The following is a 16,664-nucleotide window of genomic DNA, read 5'->3' as shown; positions in this document are numbered from 1 at the left end:
TCTCCGCCATTGCCGACTTCTTTTGAAGAGGAGATGTGTCTGCTCCTTTTGGTGTTGCATATTGACGTTGCAGGGAAAGTTACATTATTGATTAAAACTTTTTTTTTTTCCATAGACATTAAAATGTGGCAATAACTTAATAAACTTAACTAAAAACATTATCATAAAAAATAAAAAATATATTTCAAAATATTTATTTTCTTTACCTCTTCACAGTCTTCAGTGCCAAGACTGCTCACAATCTCAGTAGTGAGATCACTGTATGTCCTCAGGCATAGGGCAAGGTCTAGGTGAGACGGCGACTTGAACCTTGGATCAAGTGCAGTAGATCTGTGAAGGTAGTCCTGTAGGGTTGGTGGTGAAGTGTATCTGGGCTTCAGGTCCTCTCAAATGGCAGTCTTGACGTCTCTTGTGATGGTGCTGTCTTCCTCACTTGGGGCCATGGATTGTAGGATCCTTATTTTCAGAGGCAGGATCATGGACACAGATGGTGCAGTTTCAGTGCTCAACAGAGTTGTAACCATTTTGAGTGGTTTGAGCAGCAGGAGGACCTCCTCTGCCACTTTAGCATCATCATCAGACAAGGTGACGATGTCTCTGGCATTTTTCTTCAGGGTTTTGTCTGTTAGTGCAGAGTATATAGCTGCCTGCTGCTCAAGATAACGCTCCAACATATAAGTGGAGTTCCGCCTTGTTGTGACATCATGTATGAGCTTATGAGTAGTAGGCAGCTGTAGCATTTCTTGCTTGGTCTTAAGCACATGAGCAGGTGTTGAGCTTCGGTGGAAGTAGGAAACCACCTTCCTGATCCTTCCAAGGAGGCGGTCAATCTTACACACTTTCATTCCCTTTTGGGATGCTAAATTAATTGCATGTGCAAAGCACCCTATTTGTGGGCCCAGTCCTGATTAATTCACTGCATTTATTTGGTTTTTGGCATTATCTGTTGTGACTGGGATATTAGTATTGGGCCTCTCTATCCTCCACTCTACCACTGCTTCCGTCAATGCGTGTGCCAGGTTTGTGCCAGTGTGACTCTCATAGAGGGGGCGTATCTGCAGTACAGGGCTTCGTATCTTCCACTCCGCTCCCACATAGCTTTCTGTTGCCCTGGAGGTCCACCTGTCTGTAGTTAGGGCCACAGAAGATGCCTGGGACAGTTCAGCCATAACTTTTGACTTTTCCTGCTCATACATACTTGGGACGATATTGTCACTGAAGTGAGTGTGCGACGGAATATCATAGCGTGGCTCAAGCACGTGTATCATATGTTTAAACCCCTTGTTTTGCACAGTGGAATATAGCCTCATGTCTGCAGCAATAAACACCCCAATAGCTTTTGTAATAGCTTTAGCCTGGTCTGAGCAAAGAGCTGCTTAAATGCCGCGGATATCTTTGGTTGTTGCACAGCCATCGTCTTGGCTCCTGTCACATCAGGGTGGTATCGTTTTAAATGAGTGGACATGCCCGACGTGTTGCCAGTCTCATAGGGCTTCCTCGTGCCACACAGTCGACAAACTGTGGTGGTTTTATCCACCACCCTTTTCCCATCAACATATTTAACAGGGAAGCCAAAATGCCCCCTACACATGAGACTTAAGTGGTGCTGGAGGTTTGTCGAGCTCCTCTGCTTGAACTGCTACCGCTGGCCATGACCACGAATATTAAGCAGGAAACCGGACAAAAGTCAAGCGAAAATGCACGAGAGAGAAAGTTAGTGCACGAGAGCTACCGAGAGTGCGTGAGAGAAGTTTAATTGCAGTTCAATGCGTGAGAGAGACCGTTAGTGCGCGAGAGAGGTTGAGAGAGTGCGCAAGAGACACGCGTACAATACAGTGGAACTTTTTTTTTTCGGATCACGTAGGACAGGAATCGGTTCGGATCAACAGTGATCCGTTGCACCACTACGGTGTAGTGACATCAAAACTGGAAAAATGTGCTCGGATTTTCTTTTCCTAGTTAGGGTTCTAGCAGCTGCATTCTGCACTAGTTGCAAACAATTTATGTCTTTTTTGGGTAGTCCTGAGAGGAGTACCCTACAGTAATCTAGTCGACTGAAAACAAAAGCGTGAACTAATTTCTCAGCATCTTTCAAGGATATAAGAGGTCTAACTTTTTCTATTTTCTTTAATTGAAAAAATAGTGATCTGATTAATATGCGATTTAAAATTCAGGTTACGGTTAACATTTACCCCTAAGTTCTTTACCTCCGTCTTGACTTTTAATCCTGTTGCATCAAGTTTATTTCTAATAACCTCATCCATTATTGCCAATCACAACAATTTCTGTTTTCTCTTTATTTAGCTTGTGAAAATTACTATTCATCCATTTAGAAACACAAGTAAGACATTGTGTTAGTGAAACAACAGAGTCGGGGTCATCAGATGCTATTGATAAATACAGCTGCGTGTCATCAGCATAGCTGTGGTAACTCACGTTATGCCCCGAGATAATCTGACCTAATGGAAGCATGTAGATCGAAAAGAGCAGCCGACCCAGGATAGAGCCTTGTGGAACACCATATAGGATATCATGTGTCTTTGAGTTGTAATTACCACAACTAACAAAAAATTTTCTTTTTATGTTGTTTTACAGGAAAGAAGCATCTGGAGAAAGCAGTGCTGCATTGCTTATCACTTCTTAACATGGTCCTGCAAAAGGAGACACTTTTCATGAACATGTTACGTGAGAGCCAAGCTTCAGTGATTGTTACACCTTTGGAGCAACTTCTGCAAGGAATCAGTGCACAGACCAGGAAAGCTGACCATGTTGTTAATATTGCCAGGTCAGTGCTTATTGTATATTCTAATATAAAATCAGTATTATTGCTTTTTTACTCAAAGTTCAGAATAAACAAGAGGTATGGGTAATGCTGAGCTGAACAAAACAACTGAAAGCAGCACATCAAGAAACAGATGATATTAGTATCGTAGATATAAACCTTGGTTGTTTTTATTCTTTTTTTTTCAAGAAAAATCATTATTGGCAGTGCTTAACCAAACAAGAAAAATCAGCTTGACTGACATACACAGTGAAAAGTGATTAGTTCCACAAAGTATTAAATACATTTTTAAAAATAACAGTTTATATATATATATATATACAGTAATCCCTCGCTATATCGCGCTTTGACTTTCAGCGGGTTTCACTCTATCAGGATTTTATATGAAAGCATAACTAAATATATAACGCAGATTTTTCGCTGCTTCACGGGTTCTGCGGACAATGTGTCTTTTTACTTCCTGTACATGCTTCCTCAGTTGGTTTGCCCAGTTGATTTCATACAAGGGACGCTATTGGCGGATGACTGAGAAGCTAACCAATCAGAGCACGCAGTTAAGTTCCTGCTTGCTGAATGCAGTGTTAACCAGGAAGTCTCGTCTCGCTCATTCAGCATCAACGTGTTTCGCTGTGTAAAGAGTTGTGCTCTTTTGTGTTTATCTTTGTGCATAGTCAAGCCCTTCATTATGGCTCCAAAACGATCTGCTACTGCTTCAGGGGCCATGCCCAAGCGCAGACGGAAGATGTTAACGATTGCCGAAAAGGTAAACGTTTTGGATTTGTTGAAGGCTACGATTCTTTTTATTTAAAAAGTAGGAAAGGAATATAAGATCTACGGCCGCAGTGTCCTTTTAACCAGGGTGCAAAACAAGTTGTAAGTGGATGCAATAAGGCAGTAGTCTGGATGGAATCTGCTTTAGGGATTTGGATTGAAGACTGCCAGAAGAAGAACAACGGCAGTGCTACACAGTCGCCTGAAGTGGCTCCTTTAAGGGCTGTAACGCTCTCCTTTGTTGTACAGTAAAATAAAACTCATTGTTATCGGACAAGTCATCGTGTCATTGTTGGTGAGTAAAAATAATTAATTTTCTACTTACAGTACTTAGTACATGTACGTACATTTAGTGTCACTGTACACAAACATTTACTGTATACTATTTTTGTTGCATTGTACGTATTTATTGCTGGTGGCATGTCTATCCTAATGGCTGTAACATGTGATATCGGAGACACTCAGTATCTTTAAAATATTTAGGTTTTACTGTATATAAACAGTGTGTTTATATACATAATTTCAATGAATCTTACCTAATATCTAAGAGAATACAAAGGGATTATGCTGTATAACTCTGCGGGGAATATTTATAAACAGTGTGGGAGAGTTTATAAGGGTTTAAAATATATAAAAATAACCATAGAAACATATAGTTTCTACTTCGCGGATTTTCACCCCCTCGATCGAGGAGGGATTACTCTATATATATATATATATATATATATATATATATATATATATACTGCTCACAAAAATTAAAGGAACACTTTTTTTATTGGGCCTGGCATGAAATCAGTTAAACCTGTCTGATAATTTTCTGGTTGGTTAAGCAGCTGAGGTCATTGTTAATCACTTTCAGCTGTATTGGTGTTCATGGACTTAACGACAGGTGCACGTGGCAACAATTAGAAAACCCTCAAAACAGGACTGGTTTTACATGTGGAGGTCATTTCAAGTTTCTCCCTCTTGATCTTTTTTGGCTGGTTTTCCACTCGTGCTAGTTTTGGCTTGAGTAATCATCTCTACTGGCAGTATGAGGTGATTCCTTAACCCTACAGAAGTTGCACAGGTTGTCCAACTTCTCCAGGATGGCACATCCACACGTGCTGCAGCAAGAAGGTTTAATGTGTCTCCCAGCACAATCTCCAGAACATGGAGGAGATTTCAGGAGACTGGCTGTTATTCTCGGAGAGCTGGACAGGGCCGTAGAAGGTCCTCAACCCATCAGCAGGACCAATACCTGCTCCTTTGTGCAAGGCGGAACAGGCTGAGCACTGCTCGTGCCCTACAGAATGACCTCCAGAGGGCCACTGGTGTGAATGTCTCTACCCAAACAATCAGAAACAGACTTCCTGTAGTGGGCCCTGTGCTCACTGCCTAGCACCGTTGGAGCTCGACTAATTTGCTCAAGAACACCAGAATTGGCAAGTCCGCCACTGGCGCCCTGTACTTTTACAGGCGAGCAGGTTCACCCTGAGCAGCTGTGATAGACGTGAAAGAGTCTGGAGAAGACAAGGAGAACGATATGCTGCCTGCAACGTCGTTCAACATTGCAGGTTTGGTGGTTGGTCAGTGATGGTCTGGGGAGTCATATCCATGGAGGGACGCACAGACATCCACTGCGTAGAAAATGGTGCTCTGACTGCCATAAGGTATCGAGATGAAATCCTTGAACCCATTATCAGACCCTACGCTGGTGCAGTAGATCCTGGTTTCCTCCTAATGCACGACAATGCCCGGCCTCATGTGGCAAGAGTATGCAGGATGAAGGAATTGAAACAATTGAATGGCCTTCACAATCCCCTGACTTAAACCCAATAGAACATCTGTGGGACATTATGTTTTGGTCCATTAGGCGCCGCCAGGTTGCTCCTCAGACTGTACAACAGCTCAGGGAAATGCCACAAGACACCATCCGTCGTCTCATTAGGAGCGTGCCCCGACGTTGTCAAGCATGCATACAAGCTCGTGGGGGCCACACAAGATACTGAAAAGCATTTTGAGTAGCAGAAATTAAGTTTTTGAAAAAATGGACTAGCCTGCCACATCTTCATTTCACTCTGATTTTAGGGTGTCTACACAATTGAGCCCTCTGTAGGCAGAAAACTTTTATTTCCATTAAAAGACTTGGCATCCTTTTGTTCCTAAGACATTGCCCTGTCGTTATTTTGTATAGATATCCAACTTCATATTGAGATCTGATGTATCTAATGTGTTTCTTTAAAGTGTTCCTTTAATTTCTGTGAGCAGTGTATATATGTATATATATATATATATGTATATATGTATATATGTATATATGTATATATATATATATATATATATATATATATATATATATATATATATATATATATATATATATATATATATATATATATATATATATATATATATATATACACACACACACACACAGTGGAACCTCGGTTTGCGAGCATAATTCGTTCCGGAAGTGTGATCGCAATCCAAAACACTCGTATATCAAAGCGAATTTCCCCATAAGAAATAATGGAAACTCAGATGAATCGTTCCACAACCCAAAACTATTCATATAAAAATGATTAATACAAAATATAAAGTAAAATACATAATACAAATTAACCTGCACTTTACCTTTTATAAAGAATCATGGCTGGTGTGAGTTTCTAAACTCATGTGGATTCCACCCAACGGACAACACGCGAAGAGCGTCCCAAAGCAATCGCAGTCTCCCAGCGCTGTAGCAGTTCGCCGTATAAGCGCATCCAAAAAGATCGCAGACATGCTATAAGCGCCTGTCGTCAATGGGTCATACAAGAAACATTATAAAGATCCCGGTACAATAAATAACAGCACTGTTGCTGTTTCAAGCTGAATAAAGCTGGTGTTAAAGTACTGAGACTCAGCTTCGTGTTTTGGGAGCAAGACGGGACTCGCACTTCACAGCGCACACACACACAGTCACAATGCTATAGTAAACAGGTGTGACTATATGAGTGAGGCACACTGACTCAGACGGAGAATAGGAGACGATTGCCAGAGAGAGAGAAAGAGAGAGACACGCACTGGGGGGGTGAGCGAGATAGATAAGGAGAGAGAGAGAGAGAGAGAGAGACACGCTGGGCAAGCGAGATAAGGAGAGAGAGAGAGACGCGCTGGGCGAGCGAGCGAGATAAGGAGAGAGAGAGAAGAACCATCAACTCAGTTGTGATCACATAACGCTCAGCAGACATACCCCATAGTATCCATACTACTCGTATTGCAAGACATCGCTCGTTTATCAAGTCAAAATTTATTAAAAATTTGTGCTCGTCTTGCAAAACACTCGTAAACCAAGTTACTCGTAAACCGAGGTTCCACTGTGCGTGTATATATATATATATATATATATATATATATATATATATATATATATATATATATATATATATATATATATATATATATAGACACGCTGGAGGGACTATGTCTCCGGCTGGCCTGGGAACATGGGGGATTCTCCCGGAAGAGCTAGAAGAAATGGCCGGAAAGAGGGAAGTCTGGGCCTCTCTGCTTAAGCTGCTGCCCTCGCGACCCGACCTCGGATAAGTGGAAGAGAATGGATGGATAGATATATAAGTATTTGTATCATATATATGTACATATGTATACATATGTATGTATATGTATGTATATGTATGTGTATATATGTATATGTATGTATGTATGTATGTATGTATATGTATATGCATATATATATATATATGTATGTGTATATTTATATATATACATATAGAAGTATTCAGTGTACACATTTGAATTGTATTAGCTTTTATTTACAGTTAGAATTGAAATTAATCTTACTTACTTTTAAAGTTGTATGTCAAAGCTTGGTTTATATTCACTGCTTGAGATTCTAATTCTAAGATGTTGTTATTGAAATTTCAGAGTGTATATTTCTAATCTTTTTTAAGGAAATAAACAAAACTGTACATTATATAACATAAGCAGTAAACAATTCACACTACAGTACAGGTTTTTGAAACTGGTAGAAGTCCACTAGTTTTAAAAAAGTATTTTTCATGCCTGACCAGTAACTGTATAACAGCTTAAAGATATTAGATAATCTCTGCTTAATTATTATATAGGAACTTTAGAGAATTTTCTATTGTTCATTTGATTAGGTGGCTTAACAAGCACAACATGACAAAATCATACAGGACAGAAGATGAGGCATGTTTATTCAGGTGCCTTGGTTAGGATTATAATGTGGGCTTGTTAGTTTTACTCAACAGTAAACCTTCAGATATTCTTTGTTGGCACTATTAACAGCTCAGCTGTTGGATCTAGTGGTCCTATCTTTTCTTGTGCCTATTGCTTCCCTTTTAAGACCCTGACAGTTTTCTCTTATAAAGATTCTTTCATTTTAACTTATTTTGATTCCAAATTGTAGTTTAGTGTAAGAGATTATAGATTTTAGCATGTAAAGAAAGTTACAAGTGATTTGACCACAATGACCTGTCAAAATATTACCTTTGTGATTCAAGTGGTTTTTTTTTGTTTGTTTTTTTTTAAATCCCTTCACATCTCTCCATCAGCGTCTTTTATCCTGTAAATGTGCCAATAAAGAAAAGCAAGCAGTCTGCTATTCCATCCCCCCACTGCCGCACAATGTGCACAAAGTTCTCCCAACTCATGCCTTGATTATCTGGGAGTGAAGTGCTGGAGTGGAAATAATAGATCGTTATTTGGAACACATCCATTTCATGTATGTTCCGTTTCTACAATAATCTGTTTAAACACGTTGTTAAAACAGAAAAGTTTTTCATATTTTAACAATAAATGACAAAATGTAGGTATAAACTATATAATGTGTGAAGCCTGAAGTCCAAAGATCAATTTAACACTTTCACAAAAGGGTCAAGGATGATTCAACAGCTTCCGTGGCATAGCGGTAAAAATTGTTGACTTGTAATCAAGAGTCCCCTGGTTCGATCCTGACTGCCTCGTATATTTACCGTTTTAAGTAGTGAGCTGCTCTTATTGTTAATGTTATACAATAAACACATATATTTGGTTTGCGTCTGTAACAGCCGCTGTAAATGTATAGTACTTGTAAAAGTTAGTGTTTTGTTTTTTTTTTTTTCTCTCATTCACAATCATGATACTTTCTACCGCCCATAAGGATCTAATGCTGTTAGTTCTTATTTGAAACTGGGAATAACTGTAGATGTGAGTGGTGTTTTGAGGCAATTGAACTGGACATTCTCTGATCTGGATGGATTAAAGCGAACACACAAAACGCTGGTGAATCTACTTTATTCGTATCTCACTGTCACTTGATTTTTTTTATTCAGTTTTATTGAGTGTTCCTGCTCACGCTGAATTAGTATGCTGCTTATGGTCCATAATGTCAAAACCGCACTGGAAAAAAAAAACCAGAGACATAGGTATATATGATATTTGGAATTACTCATTTTATGACCTGTATAGTACATTTCGGAGAAAACATTGTAGCATGGATGCAACATTATTCAAATTATTCATATTCATTTGCATAACATCTTGTGGTTGTAATCAGTGACTGCATGTTTTTTTTTTTTCCCTGATCTTGCCAGTCCCCACATGTTGCTGTATGGTGGTGTGTCTTTTGTACTCCAGGACATGCAAAGTAAAGAATAGTACAGAGAGGTCAGTTCAGCTCTATATGCAATCATCAAATTCAAGTGTTAACAGTTAACACACACGTAAGGACCGTCCTTCCTACATTTACGACATAAGGGGATTGGCAAGATCGGGGGGGGTTAGAACACGCCGTCACTGATTATAACCACAAGACGTTATGAGAATGAATATGAATAATATGAATAATGTTCCATTCGTGCCACAATGTTTCCCGAAATGTACTATACAGATCATAAAATGAATAATTCCAAATATCATTTACAGTAGATAGATAGATTGACAGATACTGTATTAATCCCAAAGGGAAATTCACATACTCCAGCAGCAGTATTCTGATAAAAAACTATATTAAATTAAAGAGTGATAAAAATGCTGGTAAAACAGACAATAACTTTGTATAAAGTTAATGTTTACCCCCCAGGTGGAATTTAAAAGTCGCATAGTGTGGGGGAGGAACGATCTCCTCAGTCTTTCATTGGAGTAGGACATTGACAGCAGTCTGCCGCTGAAGCTTGTCTGGAGATGATACAGTTCAGTGGATGCAGTTAATTCTGCATTATTGACGAGAGCCTGCTTAGCGCCCATAGCTCTGCCACGGATTTTAAACTGTCCAGCTCCATGCCTACAATAAAGCCTGCCTTCCTCACCAGTTTGTCCAGTGTGAGGCGTCCTTCTTCTTTATGCTGCCTCCCCAGCACACCACCGCATAGAAGAGAGCACTCGCCACAATCGTCTGATAGAACATCTGCAGCATCTTATTGCAGATGTTAAAGGACGCCAGTCTTCTAAGGAAGTATAGTTGGCTCTGTCCTCTCTTGCACAGAGCATCAGTATTGGCAGGCCAGTCCAATTTATATCATCCAGCTGCACTCCCAGGTATTTATAGGTCCGCACCCTCTGCACGCAGTCACCTCTGATAATCACGGGGTCCAGGAGGTGCCTGGGTCTCCTAAAATCCACCACCAGCTCCTTGGTTTTGCTGGTGTTCAGGTGTAAGTGGTTTGAGTCGCACCTTTTAACGAAGTCCTTGATTAGGTTTCTATACTCCTCCTCCTGCCCACTCCTGATGCAGCACACAATAGCAGTGTTGTCAGCGAACTTTTGCACGTGGCAGGACTCCGAGTTGTATTGGATGTCCGATGTATATAGGCTGAACAGGACCAGAGAAAGTACAGCCCCCTGCACCGCTCTTGTGTTGCTGACCACAATGTCAGACCTGCAGTTCCCGAGATGCACATACTGAGGTCTGTCTGTAAGAGAGTCCACAATCCATGCCACCAAGTATGAATCTACTCCCATCTCTGTCAGCTTTTCCCTAAGGAGCAGTTGTTGGATAGTGTTGAATGTGCTAGAGAAGTCCAGAAACATAATTGTTACAGCACCACTACCTCTGTCCAAGTGGGAGATGGATCGGTGTAACATATAGGTGATGGCATCCTCCGCTCCCACCTTCTCCTGTTATGCGAACTGCAGAGGGTCGAGGGCATCGCGGACCTATACCTATGTCTCTGTTTTTTCTTTTTTGTTTTTTTTGTCAGTGCGGCTTTGACATCATGGACCATAAGGTGCATATTAATTCAGCGTGAGCAAGAACACTAAATTAAACTGAATACAAAAAATTAAGTGACAGTGAGATACGAATAAAGCAAAGCGTTTGTGTGTCAGCTTTTATCCATTCAGATCAGAGAATGTCCAGTTCCTTTGTCTCAAAACACCACTCACATCTACTGTTATTACCAGTTTTAAATAAAAACTAACAGTGTCAGATCCCTAGGGCGGCAGTATGTATCGTGACCATGACTGAGAGAATAAAAGTGAAAAAAAAAAAGCTAACCTTTAGAAGTACTATAAATTTACACAGACTGTTACAGACGCAAACCAAATGTATGTGTTTTCTGTGTAATATTAACAATAAGAGCAGCTCACTACTCGAGAAAGTCAGGATCGAACCGAGGGACTCTTGATTACAAATCAGCAATTCTTACCGCTACGCCATGGAAGCTGTTGTATTGTCCTTGAACCTTTTGTGAAAGTGTTTATTTGATCTATGGACTTCAGGCTTCACACATTATATAGTTTATATATTTATTATATAGTTTATGCCTACATTTTGTCATTTGTTACTAAAATATGAAAAACATTTCTGTTTTAACAATGTGTTTAAACAGATTTTTGTAGAAACGGAACACACATGACATACATGTGTTCCAAATAATGATCTATTATTTCCATTCTAAAACTCCAGCACTTCACTCCCAGATAATCAAGGCAAGATGGTTTATCTTTCAGCAGGACAACGACCCTGAGCACACAACCAAGATATCAAAAGAGTGGCTTCAGGACAACTCTGTAAATGTCCTTGAGTGGCCCAGCCAGAGCCCAGACTTGAATCCGATTGAACATCTCTGGAGAGATCTTAAAATGGCTGTGCACCAACGCTTCCCATCCAACCTGATGGAGCTTGATAGGTGCTGCAAAAAGGAATGGGCGAAAATGGCCAAGGATAGGTGTGCCAAGCTTGTGGCATCATATTCAAAAAGACGAGACTGTAGTTGTTGCCAAAGGTGCATCGACAAAGTATTGAGCAAAGGCTGTGAATACTTATGTACATGTGATTTCTCAGTTTTTTTATTTTTAATAAATTTGCAAAAACCTCAAGTAAACTTTTTTCATGTTGTCATTATGGGGTGTTGTGTGTAGAATTCAGAGGAAAAAAATGAATTTAATCCATTTTGGAATAAGGCTGTAACATTATAAAATGTGGAAAAAGTGATGCGCTGTAAATACTTTCCGGATGCACTGTAGTACATCTAATACACATCCCATTAACTGACAGCACAATAACTGAAACCAGTTTTGTTATAAGATTGCCTGGGTGAAGCTGTGTAACACAGCTAGTATTTAAGCATAGAGTATGTCCAAGATTAGTTGTGAAGGTGTGATTGTCAGTACTACTGACAATAGATATCATCAAAATTAAATACAGTATTTTCTGCAATACATTATCCAACATACTGTATGTCTATTGTAACTTTTTTCTTTTGTATAGATTTTCAGGTGTGTACCGTGTACACAGTTTAAAATGTGTTTTTTGTATATGTCAGGTACCTCTACCATGGTAATTCTAATCCAGAAATTGCTTTCGAAAGTGCCCATATATTGCGTTGCATTTCCCGCTATCCTAATATTCAGACTCGACTGGTTGGGGACTTCACACGTGACCAGGTATGTGAGATTATTTCAGTCTGAGTATCACTGCACTTTTTATCTACTGAAGTCAGCTAGGGTATTACTGAATGTATGTAATTAATATAAACATCATGAAAATAAGAAAATTATATTTTACCTTGAATTTTTTGTAGAGAATCTGTTTTTTTCAGTACCATAAAGAACAATATTGGCCAGAAACAAAAATGTAAAATATTAATTTTCTTGTGACTTAAGGAATTTTGCAGTTTCCTCTTGTGTTTAATGTTTAGTATTTTGAATAACAGCTCATAATATCACAAAGCAAAAAATGCAACAAAAAACAATTATGTATCCTTGTACTAACATGCTGTAGTCAACATTACAGATGCCATTTGTGTGTCTGAATTTTTCTGATATTTCAAACCACGTATTTTGTTTAAAATGTTTTTGTAGTCAATATGTGAGAAGCTAATGACTGGATTTGTAGAGTGTCTGGACAATGAAGACGCAGAAGAATATGCACAGGAAATAGAAGGTTAGAATATATGAAATTTATATCTGTATGTCTCTCTCTCTCTCTCTCTCTCTCTCTCTCTCTCTCTCTCTCTATCTATCTATCTTTCTATCTACCTACGAGGTAACGCATGTGGTATGAATGTAATTACTCCTATCTCCAGGTTGTCAAATAAACGAACCACACGCCATGGCGCAGCGTAAAGGGATTTCATCTCTGACGTTTGAGGTTCAATCCCCACGAGGGGTGCAATGGAGTGTGTACGCCTGATGAGCCCAAATAAGGACGAAACACGTGTCACGTACTCTTTGCATTATTTGACAGTAAACTATGTAATAATTATTATGTGACATACATACAAGGTGTGGCAGAAAAGTAATGAGACTGGCAACACTGCAAGTGATCTGGCAACGCTGCGCTGTTGTCCTCGATAGAGCACGTGTATCAGTACCCTCCCATAGCTCAGTGCGAGTTTCAACTCCTTCCGTTAACTACGTGATTTTTGTGACTGCTATTAGCGAAGTTTGTTTTTGGTTGTGCGTCACAAAAGGGGAATCCACAAAGTCCACAAAGAATTTGTTCCTCCAGGACAAACTGTCAACCAGTTTTTTATAAAGACGTCCTTGAAAGGCTCAGAAAAAGGGTCATTCGCGTGAGACCAGACATTGCAGACAAATGGATGCTCCATCATGACAACGCCCCATGTCACACTGCCCTCTCCATAACAGAATTTTTGACCTCAAAAGGCATTCCTGTGGTTCCCCAGCCCCCTTATTCACCTGACCTCAGTCCGTGTGACTTTTTCCTTTTTCCTAAACTGAAAAATGTCCTCAAAGGACGTCATTTCGGGACTTTAGAAAACATCCAAAAGATGTGTAACGGACATGCTGAAGACCATACCGGTTGAAGACTTCCAGCGCTGCTACCAAAAGTAGGAACAACATCTCCATCGGTGTGTAGCTGCCCAAGGGAACTACTTTGAAGGGGATAACATTGATGTTTGAAAAAAATAAAAACTTTGGTAAATAAAAAATCAGTCTCATTACTTTTCTGCCACACCTCGTATGTCATATGAAAAATTTTGGGAACCCCTCTTAATTTGTTTGTCATTGGCTGAGCTTTCAAAGTAGCAACTTCCTTTTAATATATGACATGCCTTATGGAAACAGTAGTATTTCAGCAGTGACATTAAGTTTATTGGATTAACAGAAAATATGCAATATGATTCGTAACAAAATTAGACAGGTGCATAAATTTTGGCACCCCAACAGAGATATTACATCAATACTTAATTGAGCCTCCTTTTGCAAATATAATAGCCCCTAGACGCCTCCTGTAGCCTTTGATGAGTGTCTGGATTCTGGATGGAGGTAGTTTTTATCATTCTTCCATACAAAATCTCTCCAGTTCAGTTCAATTTAATGGCTGCCGATCATGGACAGCCTGCTTCAAATCATCCCATAGATTTTCGATGATATTCAAGTCAGGGGACTTTGACGGCCATTCCAGAGCACTGTTCTCCCTCTGCATGAATGCCTTTGTAGATTTTGAACTGTGTTTTGGGTCATTGTCTTGTTGGAATATCCAACCCCTGCGTAACTTCAACTTTGTGACTGAAGCTTGAACATTATCCTGAATAATTTGTTGATATTGGGTTGAATTCATCTGACCCTCGACTTTAACAAAGGCCCCAGTTCCTGAACTAGCCATACAGCCCCACAGCATGATGGAAACTCCACCAAATTTGACAGTAGGTAGCAGGTTTTTTTCTTGGAATGCGGTGATCTTCTTCCGCCATGCAAGCACTTTTTGTTAAGACCAAATAACTACGTTTTTGTCTCATCAGTCCAAAGCACTTTGTTCCAAAATGAATCTGGCTTGGAGGTAATCTGTGGGTTGTCTGTAACCATTCTCACAATCCTGCGCATGTGCCACTCCTGTATTTTTCTTGGCCTGCTAGACCTGGGTTTAACAGCAACTGTGCCCTGTGGCCTTTCATTTCCTGATTACATTCCTTACAGTTAAAACTGACAGTTTATACCTCCGAGAGAGCTTTTTGTAGCCTTCCCCTAAACCATGATACTGAACAATCTTTGTTTTCAGATCTTCTGAGAGTTGCTTTTAGGATCCCATGCTGTCAATGTTCAGAGAAGAGTCAATGGGAAGCACAACTTGCAATTGACCACCTTAAATACTTTTTCTCATGATTGGACACACCTGTCTATGAAGTTCAAGGCTTAACGAGCTAATCCAACCAATTTGGTGTTGCAAGTAATTAGTATTGAGCAGTTGCATGCATTCAAGTCAGCAAAATTACAAGGGTACCCAAATTTTTGCACAGCCAGTTTTTCACATTTGATTTAATTTCCTACAGCTAAGTACTGCTTCACTAAAAATCTTTGTTCGGAAAACACCTCAGTACTCCGATGTTCCTAGGAAATGAAAGACATACCACTGTTATGTTTTTTGTTGAAAGTAGAGTAAATTTATTATGCAGGCTGAGAGGGGTTAGGGTATCTATCTATATCTATACTAATAAAAGGCAAAGCCCTCACTCACTCACTCACTCACTCACTCACTGACTCATCACTAATTCTCCAACTTCCCGTGTAGGTAGAAGGCTGAAATTTGGCAGGCTCATTCCTTACAGCTTACTTACAAAAGTTGGGCAGGTTTCATTTCGAAATTCTACGCCTAATGGTCATAACTGGAAGGTATTTTTCTCCATTAACTGTAATGGAGTTGAGCTGGAAAGACGTGGGGGGAGTTTCGTGTGACATCATCACGCCTCCCACGTAATCACGTGAACTGACTGTCAACGCAGTGCGTAGAAAACCAGGAAGACCTCCAAAAGCGCTTAAGAAAACATGCATTATATAATTGAGAAGGCAGCGAAACAATAAGAAGCGAGCGAGTGACATATACTACCATATTCATGAGTGCTGCTACCTCGGAAAGAAAGCAAGGTGTAAACCTAAACTTTAAATTAAGTTCATAGACAGGCTACGCTGGCGTTTCACATGCCCACAGGTAATGCGGGATACAAGTTTAATGAGAGGACGAGGATATAAACGAGTTTTGATCACTTTGTAACTAAGTTAAAATTGTAGGTGAAGGGGTGTGCTTATGCAAATTCCGAGACTGTGTTTGTGGGGATTGACAGTTAAAGGCGGGTGGGGAGTCACGTCATCATCTCCCTCCCATTCATCTCATTTCTCTGAGCTGAGCTCAGCTAACGCCGTCTTCCAAAGCAACTTCGTCACACTGCCACCAAATACTCACAGAAAAATCCACAAGTTAATACACACGCTGTCTCTAGAGTTTCTCCACACTGAATCCTCCAGGCACTACTTACAAAAGGTTACATTGACAATCGTGTTACGTTATTTTTAAAATCTTTCCTTTTCTTAGCACAAGCACAGCTGAGAAGCTTGATGCATGTGCTCCATAACGCGCTAAAAATAATGCATTTAATCACACTTTGCATTACAAGCAAAGGGAGCTTTTGTCAATGCATGATTTCCTGGTACACGATTACATTGATCAGCGCATCCCGATTCATTTTACCCTCGCACCACCTTAGTTTGAGAAGAAGTATGAAAAATATGAGGTTAACACAGAAAAACAGATCACCAATTCAAGCTTTATGAATAATCGATTCGCCATCAATAATTGTTTTGGTAAAGCCATCCTCCTTCCATTTTATAATTTTTCCGCCACTAGCCATGATTAAATGAGCGGTAAAAAGTAAGAGCAAGC

At 39.8% G+C, this 16,664-nt stretch overlaps 1 protein-coding gene across 3 annotated transcripts in view; it reads left to right on the top strand.

The window, feature by feature from the left end:
• The window catches only part of nup205 (nucleoporin 205), a 197,001-nt gene that overhangs the window by 93,414 nt on the left and 86,923 nt on the right, over nucleotides 1–16,664 (top strand). For all 3 annotated transcript variants that reach the window (XM_039770061.1, XM_039770060.1, XM_039770058.1), the window contains exons 18-20: nucleotides 2,596–2,785; nucleotides 12,307–12,427; nucleotides 12,845–12,926. In XM_039770061.1, the coding sequence (XP_039625995.1) occupies nucleotides 2,596–2,785; nucleotides 12,307–12,427; nucleotides 12,845–12,926 (393 nt within the window). The remainder of the gene's footprint in view (nucleotides 1–2,595; nucleotides 2,786–12,306; nucleotides 12,428–12,844; nucleotides 12,927–16,664) is intronic.

The sequence above is a fragment of the Polypterus senegalus genome, chromosome 11, assembly GCF_016835505.1.
Source record: "Polypterus senegalus isolate Bchr_013 chromosome 11, ASM1683550v1, whole genome shotgun sequence".
Classification (NCBI taxonomy): domain Eukaryota; kingdom Metazoa; phylum Chordata; class Cladistia; order Polypteriformes; family Polypteridae; genus Polypterus; species Polypterus senegalus.
The sequence above is the reverse complement of the archived record's forward strand: the minus strand, read 5'-3'. Positions and strand labels throughout refer to the sequence as shown.